We start from the raw sequence: 22925 nt of genomic DNA on the forward strand, positions 1-22925 counted from the left end.
TGTCATATTTTTGGGGCCTAGCAGCAAGTTGCTGCTATCAGTGCTGCTGTTAGTGCTCTCTATCTTGGTGCTGGTGTCAGTGCTCTTTATCACGGTGCTGGTGTTAGTGCTCTCTATCTTGGTGCTGGTATCAGTGCTCTTTATCACGGTGCTGGTGTCAGTGCACTCTATCACGGTGCTGGTGTCAGTGCTATCTATCACGGTGCTGGTGTCAGTGCTCTATATCATGGTGCTGGTGTCAGTGCACTCTATCACGGTGCTGGTGTCAGGGCTCTATATCACGGTGCTGGTGTCAGTGCACTCTATCACGGTGCTGGTGTCAGTGCTCTATATCACGGTGCTGGTGTCAGTGCACTCTATCATGGTGCTGGTGTCAGGGCTCTATATCACGGTGCTGGTGTCAGTGCTCTATATCACGGTGCTGGTGTCAGTGCACTCTATCACGGTGCTGGTGTCAGTGCTCTCTATCATGGTGTTGGTGTCAGTGCTCTATATCTCGGTGCTGGTGATCATCTCCTGCACCCTCTTCATAGCCTACCCTGACCTTTCCTCTCCTCCATTGCCTTCATGCGCTCCTGGGTCCTGAATTGTCAGAATTTCACATAAGAAAAAAGAATTCTTGTAGTTGTCGATCCCAGATTCACTTCATACATGTGTTATGTCAGTGGCCATGTGGTGGGACTATGTGTGCATAGCTAGTAATTATTTTGTGGCTGGAAATATGACCTGTAGGTTTTGAAAATTCGCCTGCCATTGAAGTCAATGGGGCCTGCCGCAAACTTTGCGGTTCGTGAACTTTCGACCGCGTTCGCGAAACGTCCCGTCGGAAGTTCGTCCATCTCTAGTCCTGTACCCCATAATGGATGTGTCATCATGAGTCAAAGTTCTTTCACACGGTAAACACATATGTCCGCCGGGCGAACAGCAGCAATAGTCCGCCGATCGGGCGAATCGCAAACACGCAAAATTGTCCGTGAAGCGACCACTGGGCGAACAGTTTGGCCATCCCTATTGGCCATGTAATGAGTGGTGCCTGGTTTCCTCTGCTGCAGAGATGGTTGGTCTTCTGAAAGGTTCTCCTTTCTCCACAGAGAAATGCTGGAGCTCTGTCACAGTGATCATCAAGTTCCTGGTCATCTCCCTGACTAAGGCCCTTCTCACCCGGTCGCTCACTTTGGCCAGGAGGCCCGCTCTAGGAAGAGTCCTGGTTATTTCAAACAACTTTCATTTACAGATAATGGAGGCCACTGTGCTCATTGGGACCAGAAAATGCAGAAAATTGTCTCTACCCTTCCCCAGATCTGTGCCTCCATAAAATTCTGTCTTGGAGGTCTACAGACAATTTCTTGGATTTCATGGCTTGGTTTGTGCTCTGACATGCACTGTTAAAGTGATTGTAAGGGTTTTTCTTTTTTGAATAACAAACATATCATACTTACCTCCACTGTGCAGCTTGAGTGGCCCCAAACCTCGTCTTCTGGGGTCCCTTGGTGGCTCTCGCGGCTCCTCCCCACATCAGATAACCCCCTAGGAGAAGCGCTCTTTGTGGGGGCACTCCCAAGTCCAGCATTTCGGCGTCCAAAGCCACCAAATGTATGACTCGGCCCCCCCGTCATTGGATTTGATTGACAACAGCGGGAGCCAATGGCTGCGCTGTTTCCAATCTATCCAATCAGGGCACAAGACACCGGCCAGGGCTGGTGTACTCGTTCCTTTCGCACACATTTCGGGGCTCAGGTCAGCTTCCACATCCCATCAGCATCACATGGTGGATGATTATCTAGGGGCGAATACAGAGATGGAGAGCTTTCTAGTTGAAGATCCACTGGTTTACTGGCTCATGAGAATAAACCACTAACCAGAAATTGCCCAGTATGCAATTGAGCTGCTGGGCAACCTTGCATCCAGCATGCTTTTTCGAATGGGCATTCAGTGCTGATGGAGGTCTCGTTACTGATAATAGAATGCATCTGTCCGCAGACTCCGTGGACCATCTAACATTTATCAAAATGAATTACTCCTGGATTACCAGCGGCTATGAAGCCCTTGATGCCAATATCACTGATTAAGTGTTTTTGGGATGTGGAATGTCTGTAGATTCCTGATGTCTTGCCTTTGAGACAGAGAAAGAGGCTGAGAAAATAGATTCCCCAGTCCCTTTCTCGGCATTGAAGATTAATGGACAGAAGACAGAGGCTCCTCCTGTTCATTCATTACCTGAAGCCAAGTAACACACAGGACAAAGAGAGCGTTTGTTAGTGATCGCTCTCTATGTCCAATTCAGAAAAGGAAGGAGCCAGTAAATGACATATTTACCAGCTCCTTCCTCCGCTCTCCATCCTGATACATCACCTGCTGGCTGCTGGGAGAGGAGGGAGCCGGTTGCGGGGGAACGGGGGGCAGAGGAGGACAGGGGGCAGAGAACACAAGGCTGGAAGAGGACACAGCAGTCAGAGGAGGAGGATGGGGGTCTGGAAAACACAGGGGTGGAGGAGAAGGACATGGCTGACATTGGGGGGGATGATCAGTGTGGCAGAGGGACAGTTGTGAGCACTGATCTCCCTGTGTGGCATTTCAGCTGACAGCCACAGAAGGGCGAGGAGGAGAAGCGGGTGTCTGAAAAGCCATGCAGAGAGATCGTAGGTTGCAACTGTCCCCCCGCCACACCGATTATCTTCCCGATCAAGGAACAATCATCCATCTGTGCAGTGTGCTCCCCCCCTTTTGGAGGCCCATGTGTAGTGAACACCCTGCACACATGGATGATACGCCACTGATTACATGGTAAATCTTGGCAGATGTTCCAACTGGAGCTTTACAAAGAATAACTCATAATATAGAATATTGACAAGATAATTAAATTCAAAACAGGTCAGCGTAATATGTTTACAGGCAGAGATTTTGGTGAGGGATGCTCCAGAGGAGGGGGGGTTGGGATAGGATAGGGGTGAGAAGGAAGTAGGGGGGAACGGGAGTACCAGCATATTGATCCGGTGAAGTACATTTCAACAAGGAACATTCACCAAGAACATTATACTTGTACAGTACATCTAGAATGTGATAGCCAAGAAGACCACTTGAAAAGAAACTTGTCCATGGCTACATTTTACCTAACTACTATTCTCTCCATCTCACATTGGAGATTGAGGTCTGCAAGTGTAGACGCCAGGGAGGGGGGTTCTGTAGTTCTCTAGTGTCTAGTAATATTTACTTTTGCTGCAAGTAGGAGATGTATTATTACTACTCATGACCTGGGAGGACATTTTTCTATACCCAAGTGAAGTAAGGATAACGATTGGGTGGGTGTTCAAGAGATCTGTGATATAGAGGAAATTAAGGAAAAGATTTGCCTCCAGAAGGAGCTAAGGGATCTGCAAAACCAAAGAAGGTGTGCAATAGTACCTATATTAATGCATCTCCTCCAGCAAGTAGGGGGAGAGTTCTGATACATTTTTGATAATCTGTAGGGTGTCAGGTATCACCTTTGTCGGGTTTTTTGATAGGTTTCACAATGATTGGAGCAATGGAATGCTGCAAATGTGTATTTGAATGCCTTATTCCACATGGTAGGGGCTGTACTGAGATTCAATTCTACTTTCCATTTCTATAAAGTATTAAGTTGGGAGTAGGGCCTCTGGTCATTTAAAGCTGTATATATTGTGGACATTCCATGTTTTGGGTATGTGGGCTGGGAATAAAGTCTGTTTAGTGTTTCAGGGATTGAGACTTCATGGGGGAGTTTAGAAGCTTTAAGGAGGTGGCTAATCCTTACATACGTATATGCTTATGGGAGATGAAATTTGTTTTGGAGGTCATTGAAGGTCATTGAAGGTATTTAAGGGCTGTTAAGATTTGAGATCTAGTAGGGAGTAAATTCCATACGTGTGCCAGTGCTGGATCCTAAGATTCGGAATTTGACCTGCTAGTAATCTAATAGAGATGGGTGGTCGTTAGGGTTGGTTGGGTGGTGTGTTCCATGTGTACTTCTTCCAAGCCAGTAATGATGCTCTAGACGATGGGGAGGAGGGTGTTGTAGGTAACTGGGAACCCACAGTGGTGAGGAGAAGGGTGTCCAGCAGATTGTAAGTTGTGGGATGTGGAGATTCCATAGTTGGCCAAGCTTTGTTGGAGGATGGGTGCCACCAGTAGTATAATTGCCCCAAGATAGAGGCATAGTAGTAGGTACGGATGTAGAAAATCCCTACCCTGCCCTGGTTATTGTGTCTTTGTGTTATTGTGAGCGCATCTAGGTGCCTTTTTATCCCGTATGAATTTTGTGATCTGTCCTTGAATGGAGTAAAAAAAATCTTGGGTAACTGGCAATACTACCGTGAGAACTAGGTATATGAGTTTGGGCAAAATGATCATCTTGAATGAGGCTATTCTCCCGAGTCTGGATAGTCCAGGAATTTGCAGTTGGGGGAGTATTTGGGGAAGTTGTTTTTGGAAGGCTCTATCGTTTAAGTCGTCTAGCTGGTTTGGGAGAAAGTTTAATTCCCAGGTATGGGATAGCTTGGTTAGTCCAAGTAAAGGGGAGACTCTTTAGTAGAGATTCATGTTTGTTGGAGAGATTCAATGGGAGGAGACCCCACTATATTAACTACATTCTAGCACCTATCTAGGAGAGTGCTACATATAATAAACACCCCAAATAATTGAATACCCCAAAATACTGACCCCTGATTGCAGAGGTAGGCAACCTTAAAGAGGTGGAGATCTACCTGAACAACATGGGAGAAGTCAAAGATCACGGAGCACAGCGTTGCCTTCTCACACCTGATTCAAACCTCGAATTGCCATACCACTGTGTCGCAATTGTGTGCATATCGCCTCCTCACCACCTGTCAAACACACTCAAATCGATTTTTTCGGAGGAGCAGTAGTGTCTGCTGTACTTCTGAATGAGCCCTTAGTTGCAGTCGGCAGCAGCACCCTTAGGGTTCGTTGACATGTAAAGTTAGGGGGGTGGTAAAACCCTGAAGTTTTATTGTCCCCAATCCCTACCCAATTTAGCTGCTGAGGCTTTTGGTGGGTGCTACCTTCTGCCAACCACAACCTCTTTAAGTAAACAGGGCCACTCTGCAAGCACCCTGCAACTGCATGCTTCTGTGGGGACCAAAGGTCCACAACGCTGCCTGCTTTAACCCTTTGTTTGCTGTTTTGCACAAGGTTGTAGGGCACTTACAAAGCGGCCCCATTCACTTAAATGGGTCATGCTTGGCAGGTGCTACACCCATCAACCATGGCAGAGCGTATAAGACTTGATACAGCTTATCAGCTGAGGAGGAGAGGAAACGTGTAGATCACTGCACCAGCACACATCCCCCCACCCTTATCAGCTGGCAGCTGAAGAGGAGGAGAGCAAACATGAAGGGATCACCCACCTGCTTATCGACTGGCTATTATCTACTGCTACATCCCTGCGGAGGCAGAGCCTAATGATTTGCTCAGACTGTGATTGGGCAAGACCGGGCCAGGGGGAGTGGCAAGCTCGTCGACAGTGCACATGCACACGGACACCAACAACAGATCAGAGAGTGCAGCATGGCGGGTAAGTCGTAAATATTTAATGTGTCCAGCTGACTGTGCCCTCATGTGCTCTTTATCTCCTTCTTCTTGACTGGGACACCCTAAGACCCCTTAGGGTGCCACTCTCTGCTGCCACCGTCATCATCGTTTTAGCAGCGCTATTCGGCTGCTAGCGGGGTGGTTTTAACCCCCTTCTATCGGCCGAAAAGGGGCTAAATTGCAAAACGCCACCGGAGCGCCGTTTTGCCGACAGTATCACAAGGCTGCCCAATTAATTTCAATGGGGAGCAGCGGTGGAGGAGCGGTGAGTTCATCTTTCCTTCACCACTCCAAAGAAGCTGCTGTTAGGACTTTTTGTGACGTCCTGCCAGCGCACCGCTCCAGTATGAAAGTGTGAAAACCGGGCTTTCATACTGGAGTGAATGGAGCTGTTTTTCTCAGGCGCTATTTTTAGCTTTGTAGTACCTGAAAAAAACCTGCAGTGTGAAAGAGGTGTTAAGCCCCACACACACTATCAGATTTTCTGCTGATTTTTGTCTTCAGATTTACCAAAACCATCTAGTGCAATGGCCTGCCTGATTGCATACACATTGAAACCCCTAAGGTTTGACCTCATATTATATGGTTTTTGGTAAATCTGAAGGAAAAAATCAGCAGAAAATCTGATAGTGTGTATGGGGCCTTATGCCGCGTACACGCGATCAAACAATCGGGCGGAAAAGTCCAGGAAACTCAAGTCCGCCGGACAATCCCCCCGTGTGTAGCCTCCGGCGGACTTTTTTTACCCAAAAGTACGGCGAACTTAGAAAGTAGTTTTGCACTCCAATCTTCCCGGCGGACTTGCATTTCGGTGGACAATCCGGCCGTGCGTATGCCAGTCCGTCGTACTTTTGAAATGAACGGACTTTTCCTGCCCGGAGAAAAGTCCGCTCATTTTAAGCACGTCTCCAGGTAGGCGGGGCCCGCGAAGGATGCGTCGCTGGCCCCGCCACCTGGTATGGACTTAAAGGGGAACCCCAACGCTGAAAAAATCGGCGTGGAGGTCCCCCCCAGGTCCACATCAGACCCTTTTCCGAGCACGCTATCCGGCCAGTCAGGAAAGGGGGGGACTAACGAGCGGCCCCCCTCCTGAGCCATACCAGGCCGCGTGCCCTCAACATGGGGGGTGCCATGCGGCCCCCCACCCCAAAGCACCTTGTCCCCATGTTGATGAGGACAATGGCCTCTTCCCGACAACCCTGGCCGTTGGTTGTCGGGGTCTGCGGGCGGGGGACTTATCAGAATCTGGCAGCCCCCTTTAATAAGGGGGCCCCCGAATACCGGCCCCCCACCCTATGTGAATGAGTTTGGGGTACAATGTACCCCTTCCTATTCACCTGTAAAATAAAGTAAAAAAAACACAACACACAAGGGTTAAAATAGTTTATTGCACAGCTCCGGGGGGCTTCCGTCTTCGGGGGTCTTCTCGCCGGACTCCTCCGCTATCTTCTTCTAGCTCTTTTGCTAGCGGAGGAGCCCGGCTTTCTTCCTCGCCGCCACCCTCTTCTTCCGACTTCGGGGGTCTTGTCCCCCTCTTCGGTTCTTTTTGCCGGGCCACTGCGCCTTCTTCTAGCTCTTTTACAGGCGGTGGCCCGGTCTTCTGTCGCCGCTGTCGTCGCTGCCTTCTGTTCTTCTCTTCAGATGTTGCCTCGTCGCATCCTCCGCTCACAATGGCACCGACGCGACGCTCGGCGACTTATATAGGGACATCACCAGATGATGTCCCCGCCTATAATGATGTCACAGTCCCAGCATCCTCTGGGACTTTGTAACACTTTTGAAAAGCTTCATGAAATATGATGGATCTTTAAACTATAATAATAATAATAATGTAGCCATTGTAGGGTGGCCTTGACTTAATGGGCTTAACGGTTACCTTCTCCTGGCCTGCTCCTCCTCGTCTAGGGGTTTCCAGGGTTGATACCCAACGACTTGTACACTGACACAGATAAAGCCCTTTCAAAGGTTTTATTTTGCAGTAGAACTTTCACAAAACACAGTCTCTTAGGGAACAGAGAGAACTCAGGTACCTTGAACTGCAGGTATAACAAAGTCTCTGCTTCCACCCAGAGAGTAACCACTCGCAGCTGGGTACTTCAAGGCTGAACAGATCTCTAGCCAGAGGTCATGGCAGTCAGCACATTGGCTCAAAACTTGAACAATCAACTGAAGATGAACAGGAACCTTTGTCCAACTGTACCTGGAAGATTTCCTGCTTCCTTTGTGGTACTGGAAAAGTGTGGACTCATCAATATCCTTCCCAGCTCAGTAACCAGGCACTTCTCAGGATGCCATTTGCCGGCCCTCCTTCGAAGAGTCCTCCCCCGGTCACTTGCACGAGTTGTGGTGTCCCTCCAAGCCGAGAGCACACCCGGACACTTTGAATCCTCCCTCAGTTACAGAGCCTCGGACCAGCAGGTTCCGGGGCTCGGGAACAGACGGATCCCTACCCCAGAAGGGTCAATCAGGGACGGCTGACAGGAACATGCTGCAGGATGTCAAACACCCCGTGACCGGGACCCCTCACGGGGCTAGCCCGGTTCTGGAACCAGAACAGACCACACGGGTCTCTCGAACAATTCCAGAACCCTGAACACGTGACCCACACCTGCTTAAGTACCCCCTCCCAGACTCCTCAGCGGGCCCGGCACTCTCACTCATTGGCTCCGAGAGGGCCGATACCCAAACATCCAACCACGCCTGGTTCTGGCCTGTCATGTGCACCTCACCGTTCACATGACCAGGCAGAACATCAATCATGGCCTGGCCAGACTGGTGTTAAGGCTTCACTACACAATTAACCCTCAGTACTGTAAGGTCCTGAGGCAAAAACTAAATTTACAATGCGTGTGACATCTGATCCCAAATGTCATCCGCTACACATCCTCCCAGCCATTTAGACGATGTCCCCATCGTCTGGGTAACAACCCGGGGCAAAAATTCTACCTAATAGAAAAACTAACAGTACCTGAGTTCTTATTTTAGGTGTTGGGGAAGGGAAAGAAAGGGAAAACATGTTTAAACATTTAACACTAATCACAATGTCACATCAATGCTGTATGCACACCTCCCAACTAACTATCTAGGCCCACCTGGACTCCTCCGATGACCTTGATAGCAGATCTCCATGAATCCTGAAAAAGAAAACATAATGCAAACCGGCAATACTGTACACTATACATCCTAGAGTTTTCAAGGGCAAGATTCTGGCATTTACACAGCGGAATTTCCTCCTTCAATACAGTATGGAATGTCTGCTCAAACACATTCTAATCCTTAGCAAAAAGAGAAAGTCTCTGCGTACTATCACTATTTTCCTGCTGACTCACGCCACCTAGTGGTCAGAGCAGCTGCAACTGCAAGTCCTTTAACAAGTGAATATTGGGCCCAAAGCCTGAAGAACTTGACATGTACTCTGTTGTAGAACCATCTATCTAACTACCCCAGAGTCTTTGGGGATTACGAAAACACTGAAGAAATTAAAGACATAAAAAACTTTTCTTCTTTCCTTTCTGGAAACTTCCCAAAACTTGACTCCAACACAGTTCACCAATAAAACCTTGGATTGGGCAGAGTCAGATCTTTGCCGTCAGTATCCACTGTAGAGATTAAATAAATTGCACTCTCTTTATTCGGAAAATCATGATTTTGTCACTGTAAATGTGCCGACCGTAGCTCCAGTGTAACAAACACCCTTGAAATCTTTCATAAAGCTCCGGTGAAAAGGCCTTTTTCCGCAGTGGCTTTGGCACCTTGAGGTAGTTCCAAACATCATCTTCGTACCAAGCCTCACGATTTGCCTCAATTACAGTCATAACGTCCCTGTGGACATAGTGAAACTCCATCCCGTACTCAGCAGCCACCCTTTTGTGTAACAGTCTCTGTGACCTTGCAAGTTTTGGCAGTCCACGAGCATTTCCCTCTCCAGGTGGTATGCCGGAGTTCGGGGACTGCTGCACACGCACGGCAGAGCCCCCTTTTTAGTGTGGACAAATTCACAGGCTTTGGGAGAGTCACACTCACAGTGATCGGACCCGTCACGTTCAACACTCCATCCCCGGAGGTCAACACCAACCAGTTCGTAACATTTGTACAAGTGGCGGCCACATCATCTCCCCCTGCCCACAACAACTCTTCCGACAGTACCCCAAGAATGTGCCCATCTTCTAGATCTGACAGTGTCTCTAGCTCTGAATCTCTATAATCCTCTGCCGGCAAATAATTAGACATGGGTGTTCTCACGGTCAGACCTTTATCTGCAACAGTTTCCTCCCGCTGATCAGATCTGGCTGAACTCGATGGCGGGACCTTGCGCGACTTCTTTGAGGACTTTGTATGCTTTACTCTTTCCAGCTGAGCCATGGCAATTTCTGAAAAGATATAAGCAGTGTCCATTTGTTCCAGGGTAGTTTCCTCCGCGGTCCCCGCAGTGGAAGTAGCAGCATCTCTCTCTGGAACATCAACAACAACTGGTGTGACCTTTGTGGAAGGCCTCACCATCGGAGCGGGAACAGCCGGTTCGTCTGTTATCATACCCGTGGCCCAATCCATGCAGTAGGCCCTTGGCGACCCAATCAGCTGGCCCACCTTGAAGACGTATACACCACACCTGCGACATCTAGAGAATGGCCGAGGGTTGGCGACCAGATCATCGCATTTTCCGCACAACATACCCAGGCCATCGACGTCTCCAGCAGTGTAAAGCATAAACCGCCCCTGCGGTACCAAGCGAATGGCGGTGTTCCTCCGAGACCCCTTCCCAAGGGCATCCTGGGTCCTGGAACAAGTTGCACTCTTGGTACACGGTACATTCTGATGAATTTTTCTTTTCTCCAACTCCGAGAAAGCAAACTCAGTCCCTCCTTCCACAACACACACTCACATGGTGCCTTGTGCAGGGAAAAGATCAGCTCAGACTCCTCCCACTGAGCGCTTGCTCCTGTAGATTTTCATGGGCTTTTGCGGGCTTTCGATTCAGGCTCCTCCCATGCTTACGCACCTCAGTGAAAGTCTTTCCAAAATGGCGCTGATCTCTGTGGCGCAGTTCGAAAAACACATTCTTCACCCTCTGTTCCAAGGCCTTGCGAGGTAACGGTAAATCCCGTACTAAGAGCCCCCGCGGGCTTACCGGTCACCTTCTCCTGGCCTGCTCCTCCCCGCATCTAGGGGTTCACAGGGTTGATACCCAATGACTTGTACACTGACACAGATAAAGTCCTTTCAAAGGTTTTATTTTGCAGTAGAACTTTCACGAACACAGTCTCTTAGGAAACAGAGGGCACGAGTGAAGAACTCAGGCACCTTGAACTGCAGGTTTAACAAAGTCTCTACTTCCACCCAGAGAGTAGCCACTCGCTGCTGGGTACTTCAAGGCTGAAAAGACCTCTAGCCAGAGATCATGGCAGTCAGCATGTTGACTCAAAATTTGAACAATGAACTAAAGATGAACAGGAACCTTTTTCCAACTGTACCTGGAACGTTTCCCGCTTCCTTTATGGTACTGGAAAAGTGTGGACTCATCAATATCCTTCCCAACTCAGTAGCCAGGCACTTCTCAGGATGCCACTTTCTGGCCCTTCTCCGAAGAGACCTCCCCAGTCACTTGCATGAGCTGTGGTGCCTCTCCAAGCCGAGAACACACCTGGACACTTTGAATCCTCCCTCAGTTACAGCACCTCGGTCCAGCAGGTTCCAAGACTCTGGAACAGACGGATCCCTACCCCAGACCAGATGGGTCTATCAGGGGCCACTGACAGGAACATGCTGCGGGATGTCAAACACCCCATGACCAGGACCCCTCACGGGGCTACCCCGGTCCTGGAACCAGAACAGACCACACGGGTCTCTCGAACAACTCTGGAACCCCAAACACGTGACCCGCACCTGCTTAAGTAGCCCCTCCCAGACTCCTCAGCAGGCCCGGCACTCCCGCTGATTGACTCCGAGAGGGCCGATACCCAAACATCCAACCAGACCTGGTTCTAGCCTGTCATGTGCACCTCACCATTCACATGACCAGGCAGAACATCAATCATGGCCTGGCCAGACTGGTGTTAAGGCTTCCCTACACAATTAACCCTCAGTACTGTAAGGTCCTGAGGCAAAAACTAAATTTACAATGCGTGTGACATTTGAACCCAAATGTCATCCGCTACAATAATAATAATAATAATAATAATATCTGATTTTCAGGTTCCGGTATCTCGATGTTCGGATCCCTGTATTCCCGGCACCAGAAAAAAGTTTGGATCTTCAATTCATAAATGTTGCTATGAGTGTGTCTCATGTCCAGAAGGAGAGATCTCCAACATTTCTGGTAAGGTTTGTATTTGTCTTTATGAAGTACTGTACATCTCTGTCATCCCCGTGTTTTATCCTTTTATAGACCGATTCCGGCACTCCTCTCCTACATGGAAAAATCATCAAATTACTCAAAACTCCCAAACATTTTATGTGGTTTTTTTTTTTTTTTGTTATTTTTTTTTAGCAAAGACCTTAGGCATAAAATGGCAGTCATTGCAACTTTTTATGTCCCACGGTATTTGCGCAGCAATTTTTCAAATGCGTTTAGGTCTCATGAATTTAAAAAAACAAAAAAAAGCAGTTATCTCAATTTTTTTGTATAATGTGAAAGATGTCGTCGTGGACTGGCGCCAAAGTTCGGTGCTTAAAAATCTCCATAGGCAAAGTTTTCTTTTTTTTTATTTTTTTTACAGATTCCCCATTTAGAGTTAAAGAGATCTGGTGCTAGAATTATTGCTCTCGCAATATTAGGAGTGTTATTGTGTTTGTCTTATTTAACCATTTTTACACTTTCTTTGTGAAATGGTAGGGGTACTTTTGTACCCCCTTACCATTTCAAACAGGGGGGGGGGCGGGATCTGGGGGTCCCCTTGTTAAAGGGGGCCAGATTCTGATAAGCCCCCCGCCCGCAGACCCTCACAACCACCGGCCAGGGTTGTGAGGATGAGGCCCTTGTCCTCATCAACATGGGGACAAGGTGCTTTGAGGGGTCACAGACCCCCAAAGCATCCTCCCAATGTTGAGGGTATGTGGCCTGGTACGGTTCGGGAGGGAGGGGGGCCACTCTCTCATCCCCCCTCTTTTCCTGCGGTCTGCCAGGTTGCGTGCTCGGATAAAGGGTCTGGTATGGATTTTAAGGGGGACCCCCACGTCAATTTATTTTTTTTTTGACACGGGGTTCCCCTTAATATCCATGTCAGACCTGAAGGGCCTGGTAATTGAATTTAGGGGAACCCCCACGCTTTTTTTAATTAATTTTTTTATCAATGAATGAATAAATTGTCGGCTAATACAGAGAACACTCTGTATTACGGGGAGCCGACAATATAGCCGCAAGTGATTTTAAAAGACTTTTTTTCCTGCAGAAATGACACTTTGTGCAGGGACAGTTCTAAGCACGAGAAACATGCGCCCCTTCACAGGCATACTATAGATACCCCCAGGTACCACATTTAAAGGAATATTACACTTTTATTGTTTCACTTCAATCATTATTAAAATCACTGCTCCTGAAAAAACGTCAGTTTTTAAAACTTTTTTTTGCATTGATCCATGTCCCCTGGGGCAGGACCCGGGTCCCCAAACACTTTTTAGGACAGTAACTTGCATATTACCCTTTAAAATTAGCACTTTAGATTTTGAACGTTCGAGTCACATAGACTTTAATTGGGTTCTAAAGTTCACACGAAGTTTAGGTCTGTTCGCAGGTTCTGGTGCGAACCGAACAGGGGGGTGTTTGGCTCATCCCTACTGTCCACCCCTCTGCCCCTTGTCCATTCTGCTGCCCCCCGTCCACCCCTCTGCCCTCTTGTCCATTCTGCTGCCCCCTTGTCCATCCTGCTACCTCCCTGTCAACCCCTCTGCCCCTTTGTCCATTCTGCTGCCCCCCTGTTCATCCTGCTACCTCCCTGTCTACCCCTCTGCCCCATGTACATTCTGCTGCCCCCCTGTCCCTCCCATTGCCCCTTTGTCCATTTGGCTGGCCCCCTGTTCATTCTGCTGCCCCCTTGTTCATTTTGCTGCCCCCTGTCCATTCTGCTGCTCATTGTCTACCCCTCTGTCCATCCTGCTGCCACTTTAAGCCACCCAAGGGCCAGGACACCTTTAAGTGTTGGGATCAAATGTCACACGCCTGTAAATTTAGTTTTTGGCCTCAGAACAGTAAACAGTTCTGAGGGTTAATTGTGTAGGTAGGCCTTAACACCAGTCTGGCCAGGCTGTGTTTGTAAGTTCTGCCTGATCATGTGGACGGTGAGTTACACATGACAGGCCAGAACCAAGTCTGGTTGGATGTTTGGGTATCAGTCTTCTCGGAGCCAATCAGTGGGAGTGCCGGGGCCCGAGAGGAGTCTGGGAGGGGGTATTTAAATGGGTGTGAGTCACGTGTTCGGGGTTCCGGAGTTGTTTGAGAGACTCTGTGGTCTGGTCTGGTTCCAGGACCGGGGTAGCCTTGTGAGGGGTCCCGGTCATGGGGTGTCTGACACCCTGCAACATGTTCCTGTCAGTGGCCCCTGATAGACCTGCCTGGTCTGGGGTATGAATCCATCTGTTCCTGAGTTTCAGAACCTGCCGGTCTGAGGCGCAGTAACTGAGGGAGGATTCGTCAGGTCTGTCTGCCAATCCTACCCCCCCCCCCCCCCCTGACTGATGGAGCATTGTGGAAGACAATAGAACAAAAAGAAAACTTCACCTATCCCAAAACAGCTGAAATGCAAAGACTGATCAGATCCATTAGAGATACCCTTTATTACCAAAAGTATTGGGACACCTGCCTTTACCTTGACCTTGCTTTGTGCACAGGTCCAAATCATTTGGTGGAGGGGGATTATTGTGTGGGGTTGTTTTTCAGGGGTTGGGCTTGGCCCCTTAGTTCCATTAAGGTGTCAGCATACCAAGACATTTTGGACAATATCATACTCCCAAATTTGTGGGGGATGGCCCCTTCCTGTTCCGACATGACTGCGCACCAGTGTACAAAGCAAGGTCCATAAAGACATGGGTGAGCTGGTTTGGGGTGAAGAAACTTGACTGGACTGCACAGAGTCCCGACCTTTCACCCCCTTCCTGTCCAGGCCAATTTTCAGCGCTCTCACATTTTGAATGACAATTACTCTTTGCTTCTGTTATAATATTTTGAAAATAAATAATCTTTCTTCACATTTTTAGGACAAAATGTATTCTGTTACATTTCTCTGGTGAAAATACCCCAAATCAGTGTATATTATTTGTGTGAAAGTTATAGAGTCTACAGACTATGGTATGTATTGTATATGTGAAAACTGATAAATCCTGATGTAGTGACGGCCGATCTAATTTCCTGAGGCCCTAAAATGCACTGATTGAAGCTCTGACCCCGATGTTCATTGTGTTTGTATTGTTCTTCCTGCAGACAGTGAAAACTGCATGAAATGTCCTGATGAAGAATGGCCAAATAAGAAGAAGGATCGGTGTGTTACAAAATTGGTGGAATTTCTCTCCTACACTGATGACACCATTGTTGTAGTATTTTTGGCTGTCTCCATCCTCTGTTGTCTTCTGACTGGTTTAATATTGGGGATATTTATACATTACCAGGACACCCCCATTGTTAAAGCCAATAACCGGAACCTGAGCTATCTTCTCCTGGTCTCCATCATGCTGAGCTTCCTCTGTGTCTTCTTGTTCCTCGGCCATCCAGTAGATGTGACCTGCATGCTCCGTGTCTCCTCTTTTGGTGTCATCTTCTCAGTTGCCGTCTCTTCTCTACTTGCCAAAAGTATCATGGTATGTATTGCTTTTAAAGCCACCAAACCTGGGAGCCCCTGGAGGAAATGGATGGGAGCCAAACTACCGACTTTTATCATTTGTGTCTTATCACTGGTTCAAGTCATAATCTGTGTCACTTGGTTGTCAATTTCTCCTCCCTTCCAGGATCGGGACACTCACTCTTATCAGGGGAAGGTCATCATTCAGTGTAATGAGGGTTCAGTTATCGGCTTCTACTCTGTCCTGGGATATATGGGGCTTCTGGCAGCTGTGAGTTTCATTATCGCTTTTTTAGCCAGGACATTACCGGACAGTTTTAATGAAGCCAAGTTCATCACCTTCAGCATGCTGGTGTTCTGCAGTGTCTGGATTGCCATGATCCCGGCCTATCTGAGCACCAGAGGGAAATACATGGTGGCTGTGGAGGTTTTTGCTCTAATAGCCTCAAGTTCTGGACTTCTTGGTTGTATATTTTTCCCAAAATGTTACATAATTCTGTTCAGACCTGACCTGAATACAAAAACATGTATCCACTAATAAGTATGGAGCAACGCTGGGTTATCAGTAGTTATAGCATTATCTCTATTATTGGTAATTGTAGTATTTTGCTAATGTATTGAGAATGAACATTATTAAAGTGGATGTAAACCCCACTTTTTTTTTTTTGTTTGATGTCATAATGTAAAGAATAAGGCCGCGTACACACGCGGGGACTGTCTGCCGAAACTAAGTTCGTCAAACAGTCCGCTCAAACTTTTGAATGAACGAACACGCCCACACACGGCACTTTTTGAGCGGACAAATACGGCAAACTTTGTTCGTCGTACTAAGTCCGCGCAACTTTTGAAATGAACGGACTCGCCCACACACGAGGCAACAGTCCGCTCATTTCGAGCGCGTGTGCAGGTAGGCGGGGCCCGCGACGGAGACGTCGCGGGCTCCGCCGCCTGGAATGTACTTAAAGGGGAACCCCAACGCCGAAAAAAATCGGCGTGGGGGTCCCCCCAAAGTCCACAACAGACCCTTGTCCGAGCACGCTACCCGGCCGGCCAGGAAAGGGGGGCGAGCGAGCGCGCCCCCCCTCCCGAGCCGTACCAGGCCGCGTGCCCTCAACATGGGGGGTGCCTTGGGGAAGGGGGGGCCCCGCGGCCCCCCCACCCCAAAGCACCTTGTCCCCATGTTGATGAGGACAAGGGCCTCTTCCCGACAACCCTGGCCGTTGGTTGTCGGGGTCTGCGGGCGGGGGGCTTATCGGAATCCGGGAGCCCCCTTTAATAAGGGGGCCCCGGATAACGGCCCCCCACCCTATGTGAATGAGTATGGGGTACAATGTACCCCTACCCATTCACCTGTAAAATAAAAGTACCCAAAAAAACCACAACACACGAGATAAAATATTTTATTGCACAGCTCCGGGGGTCTTCCGTCTTCGGGGTCTTCTCGCCGGACTCCTCCGCTATCTTCTTGTAGCTCTTTTGCTAGCGGAGGAGTCCGGCTTTCTTCCTCCCCGCCGCCAGCCTCTTCTCCCGACTTCGGGGGTCTTGTCCCCCTCTTCGGTTCTTCTGCCGGGCCACCGCGCCTTCTTATAGCTCTTTTGCAGGCGGTGGCCCGGTCTTCTGTCGCCGCTGTCGCCGTCGCCTTCCGTTCTTCTTCTTCTTCTTCTTGTTCTTCTTCTTTTCCAGGAGATGTTGACACGTCGCTCTCTCCGGCCGGAATGGCAGAGCCGCACTGAGCGGCCACTTATATAGTGACAATGGGGCGGTGTCACATGGTATATGTCACATGGGTTGGTCACATGGGTTGATGTCACATGGGGACTATGACATCGTAAGGGGGCGGGGTCACCATGTGACCAACCCATGTGACATATACCATGTGACACCACCCCATTGTCACTATATAAGTGGCCGCACAGCGCGGCTCTGGCATTCCGGCAGGAGAGAGCGACGTGTCAACATCTCCTGGAGAAGAAGAAGAACAAGAAGAAGAAGAAGAAGAAGAACGGAAGGCGACAGCGGCGACAGAAGACCGAGCCACCGCCTGCAAAAGAGCTATAAGAAGGCGCGGTGGCCTGGCAGAAGAACGGAAGGCGGCGGCGATAGAAGACCGGGCCACCGCCTGCAAAAGAGCTATAAGAAGGCGCGGTGGCCCGGCAGAAGAACAGAAGAGGGGGACAAGACCCCCGAAGTCGGGAGAAGAGGCCGGCGGCGGGGAGGAAGAAAGCCGGACTCCTCCGCTAGCAAAAGAGCTACAAGAAGATAGCGGAGGAGTCCGGCGAGAAGACCCCCGAAGACGGAAGACCCCCGGAGCTGTGCAATAAAATATTTTATCTCGTGTGTTGTGTTTTTTTTGGGTACTTTTATTTCCTCCGAGCGGGAACAGTTTGCTCATTTCGAAAGTGGCCTACACACGGGCGGACTGTCCGCTCAAACCAAGTTTCAGCGGACAGTTTTTCGGAATTTCCGAAAAACTTTGTTCGTCAAACTGTCCGCTGAAACTGTCCGCTGAAGCCCCACACACGAGCGGACTGTCCGCTGAAACACTGTTCAGCGGACAAAGTTGAGCGAACAGTCCACCCGTGTGTACGCGGCCTACGATTTCCTATCATTTGAGCCCAGTCTTGCCACACAGAGTCCCCTCCTCTCCTCTCCCCTCCCCTCCCCTCTCCACCTCTCCTCTCTTCTTCCCTCCCCTCCCCTCCTCTCACCTCACCTCACCTCCCCTCCCCTTCAACTCTCCCAGGATTGGCTGCCTTTACTGTGTTTTGACTGGATGTTTCTCATCATGGGGTGGGATCCACAGATCAGGGTGAGAGGAAACGTATGCTGCAGTTCGCACCAGAACTTTCGAACGGACCAAAAATGTTGTATAATATATATATAATAGTACCTATATTAACCACTTGACCACTGGGCACTTAAACACCCTTAATAACCAGACCAATTTTCAGCTTTCGGTGCTCTCACAATTTGAATGACAATTACTCAGTCATGCAACACTGGACCTATATGAAATTTTTGTCCTTTTTTCACACAAATGGAGCTTTCTTTTGGTGGTATTTAATTACCGCTGGGTTTTTTATTTTTTGTGCTATAAAAGAAAAAATACAGAAAATTCTGTAAAAAAATGAATTTTTCTTTGTTTCTGTTATAAAATTTAGCAGATTAGTAATTTTTTCTTCATAAATTTTGGCCAAAATTTATACTACTACATATCTTTGGTAAAAATAAGTACAAATTGGTGGATATTATTTGGTCTTTGTGAAAGTTATAGAGTCCACAAGCTATGGCGCCAATATCTGAAAATTGATCACACCTGAAGTACTGACGGCCTATTTGAATTCTTGAGACCCTAACATGCCAGAAAAGTACAAATACCCCCAAAATGACCCCTTTTTGGAAAGAAGACATTCCAAGGTATTTAGTAAGAGGCATGCTGAGTTTTTTGAAGTTGTCATTTTTTCCCAAAATTCTTTTCAAAATCAAGATTTTTTTTACTTTTTTTTTTTTTTTCACAAAATTGTCATATTATCAGTTTATTTCTCACACAGCATATGCATACCACAAATTACACCCCCAAACACATTCTGCTATTACTCCCGAGTACAGCGATACCACATGTGTGAGACTTTTACACAGTGTGGCCACATACAGAGGCCCAACATGCAGGGAGCGCCATCAGGCGTTCTGGAGCACCCAGGACAATTCTGACATTTCTCTCCTACATGTAAAAATCATCATTTATTTGCTAGAAAATTACATAGAATCCCAAAACATTATATATGTTTTTTTAGCAAACACCCTGGGGAATACAATGGTGGTCGTTGCAACTTTTTATCTCGCATTTGCGCAGCAATTTTTCGAATGCTTTTTTTGGAAAAAAAACAGTTTTGTGCTTAAAAAAAAACACAGTAAAGTTAGCCCAATTTTTGCATAATGTGAAAGATGAAGTTACACTGAGTAAATCGATACCTAACATGTCACTCTTCAAAATTGCACAGGCTCGTGGAATGGCGCCAAACGTCGCTATTTAAAAATCCCCATAGGCGACGATTTAATTTTTTTTTTACTGGTTATATGTTTTGAGTTTAAGAGGAGGTCTAGGGCTAGAATTATTGCTCTCGCTCTATCGTTCGCAGCGATACCTCACATGTGTGGTTTGAACACCGTTTTCATATGTGGGTGGGACTTATGTATGCGTTTGCTTCTGCATGCGAGCACATGGGGACAGGGGCGCTTTAAAATTTTTTTTTTTTTTTATTGTTCATTTTACTTTATTTTTAGTTTGACATTTTTTTCCCCAAAAATACATTTTTTGATCACTTTTATTCCTATTACAAGGAATGTAAACATCCCTTGTAATAGGAATATGGCATGACAGGTCCTCTTTACAGTGAGATATGGGGTCAATAAGACCCCACATCTCACCTCTAAGCTGGGATCGTATTGGCGAGTCGGTAGAGGCACCGGAGGGCGGCGGGAGGGGGGGATGTCTATGGCTGGGTATTGCAGGGTATCACCGACTATGGCTGGGTATCTCCGGGTATGGCAATTTATGGCAGGGTATTGCAGAGTATTGGCTGGAATTGTACTGCAGAGTATTGGCGTTTACTGCAGAGTATTGGAGGGTAGTGCAGAGTACTAGCGGGTATTGCAGAGTATTAGCGGGTATTGCAGAGTATTGGCGGGTATTGCAGAGTATTGGCGGGTGTTGCAGAGTATTGGCAGGTATTGCAGAGTATTGGCGGGTGTTGCAGAGTATTGGCAGGTATTGCAGAGTATTTGTGGGTGTTGCAGAGTATTTGTGGGTATTGCAGAGTATTGGCTGGTGTTGCAGAGTATTTGCGGGTATTGCAGAGTATTTGTGGGTATTGCAGAGTATTTGTGGGTATTGCAGAGTATTGGGGGTATTGCAGAGTATTGGGGGGTATTGCAGAGTATTTGCTGGTACTGCAGAGTAATGGCAGTGTATTGCAGAGTAATGGCACGGAATTGAGGGGTTAAATTTCGGTGAGCAGCGATGTGGGCACTGCAGATGCAGCCCACAGCGCTGCTGACACCGATCTCTTCCCCCTCCGCTGTACCGATCGGTACAGAGAAGGGGAGGGAGGAACCGGCATCATAACATGACGCCGGTTTGTTTACAAGTGATCACTCCGTCATTTGACGGAGTGATCACATGGTAAACGGCCGCGATGAGCGGCCGTTTAACCTGATCCGTGATGCTCTCGAGTGCGCGCCCCAGGGGGCACGCGAGAGCGGAATTCTGGGAGGACGTCATATGACGGCCTCCCAGAGTTAAACAACCGCCCTGTAGCCGTCATTCGGCTATGGGCCGGTCGTTAAGTGGTTAAATCGTGTCAATAAATTGGGTATTAGAATTTGTTTAAATTTGTCAGTCCATCTGGGCCTGGGGCTTTTCCAGAGGGTAGGGACATTATGATCTTTTCTATTTCTATTGCTGAAAAAGGGGTATTTAATAAGTGGATGTGATCTTCTGAGAGCGTGGGGAGACTGAGTTTAGCCAAGAATTCCTCTATATCTTTAATAGCTGGTTGGGCAGTGTCCGGGTCATCTGCTAGATTATATAAGGACGAATAGTAATCCGCAAAAGCGTCTGCTATCTCCTGGGGATTTATCAGCTTTGAAGAGCTCTTAGGGTGACATATGTGTGATATTTTGGCTTTGGATCTCTGAACTTTAAGGCGATTAGCCAGAAGTCTACCTGCTTTATTATTATTTGCGTAATAGTTTAATTTCAGTTTTCTCATGTAGTTTTCATGTTGAATGCACAGCATTTCTCTAAGTGTGTGTCGATAATCTGAAAGTTGAGATGCTAATCTAGGGGAGGGGTTGGTTTTGTTTCGTAATTCTAGATCACGTATTATGTTTAAAGTTTCCGTGAGTTTCGCGTTTCTTAATTTCTTCATTTTGGCGTGCACTTTTATCAGAATTCCCCTTGCAAGCGCTTTGTGACAATTCCAATTATTAAATATACCAGTGTCTCCAGGCACATTGAACTTAAAATATTCTTCTAAGTTACACAGAATCACTTTATATGAATCAGGGTCGTGTAAGGCCGCGTACACACGCGCGGACTGTTCGCCCAACTTTGTCCGTCCAACAGTTTCGGCAAACAGTCCGCTCAAAATTAGCATGGACGGACATGGCCACACACGACGAACGAACAGTCCGCTGAAACCGTGCGCGATGACGTGAACGGCACGTACGACGGGACGAAAAATACGACGTCCTATACACTGCATTATAACTTTCGGCGTGTAAATCCTTTCTGAGCATGCGCGGAACTTAGTTTGTCGAACAAGCCTACACACGGGCGGACTGTCCGCTGAAACAAGGTTTCAGCGGACAGTTTTTCGGAATTTCCGAAAAACCTTGTCCGTCCAACTGTCCGCTGAAACTGTCCGCTGAAAGCCCACACACGAGCGGACTGTCCGCCCAAACACTGTTCAGCGGACAAGGTTGGGCGAACAGTCCGCCCGTGTGTACGCGGCCTAAGACCGCCTCATTGCATCTCCACACATGTGTTTGTAGCAAAGGATCTCCCACTCTCGATTTGGACTAGGATCGGAGCATGATCTGACCATGTTATATCTTTAATGTCTGAGTGGGATATTCTCTGGAGCAACATCTTGTCTGCTAAAAATAGGTCTATTCTGGAATAGGAATTGTGTCTTGACGAATGGAATGTAAACGATTTTTCACTTGCATTCAAACACCTCCATACGTCAAATAGCTCCTCCCGAAGAAGAAGATCCTGAAAATGAGAGGGATGTCTCTTCCCCGAGGAAGTGGTATCCAATTATTCATCTATGACACAGTTAAAATCCCCACACAAAAGTATGCTCCCCTCCCGCACCTGAGAAATTTTCCTTATGACCTTATTAACAAACTTAAGTTGGTGCGAGTTGGGAGCATAGCCACTTAAGGACCAGGCCTCTTTTTCAGACTTGGTGTTTACATGTTTAAAACAGTATTTTTTGCTAGAAAATTACTTAGAACCCCCAAACATTTTATATTGTTTTTTTTCTAACACCCTAGAGAATAAAATGGCGGTCATTGAAATACTTTTTTTCACACCGTATTTGCGCAGCGGTCTTACAAGCGCACTTTTTTTGGAAAAAATTCAGTTTTTTGAATAAAAAAATAAGACAACAGTAAAATTAGCCCAATTTTTTTTTATATTGTGAAAGATAATGGTACGCTGAGTAAATTGATACCCAACATGTCACGCTTCAAAATTGCGCCCGCTCGTGGAATGGCCTCAAACTTTTAGCCCCAAAAATCTCCATAAGCGACATTTAAAAAATTCTACAGGTTGCATTTTTTGAGTTACAGAGGGGGTCTAGGGCTAGAATTATTGCTCTCGCTCTACCGATCATGGCGATACCTCACATGTGTGGTTTGACCACCGTTTTCATATGCGGGCGCTACTCACGTATGCGCTCGCTTCTGTGCGCAAGCTCGTCGTGACGGGGTTTTAAATTTTTTATTTTTTTTTCTTATTTATTTTAATAGATGTTTTTTATTTTTACACTGTTTTAAAAAAAAAATGGATCACTTTTATTC

General features: G+C 47.5%; 1 protein-coding gene across 1 annotated transcript in view; it reads left to right on the top strand.

The window, feature by feature from the left end:
• The window catches only part of LOC143927160 (vomeronasal type-2 receptor 26-like), a 94801-nt gene extending 78928 nt beyond the window's left edge, over nt 1-15873 (top strand). The window contains exons 3-4 of the mRNA XM_077451109.1: nt 11761-11884; nt 14981-15873. Of these exons, the coding sequence (XP_077307235.1) occupies nt 11761-11884; nt 14981-15873 (1017 nt within the window). The remainder of the gene's footprint in view (nt 1-11760; nt 11885-14980) is intronic.
• The last annotated feature ends 7052 nt before the right edge of the window (nt 15874-22925 follow it).

The sequence above is a fragment of the Lithobates pipiens genome, unplaced genomic scaffold, assembly GCF_037356315.1.
Source record: "Lithobates pipiens isolate NorthernLeopardFrog02 unplaced genomic scaffold, aLitPip1_a1.2 Scaffold_23, whole genome shotgun sequence".
In the NCBI taxonomy this organism is placed as follows: domain Eukaryota; kingdom Metazoa; phylum Chordata; class Amphibia; order Anura; family Ranidae; genus Lithobates; species Lithobates pipiens.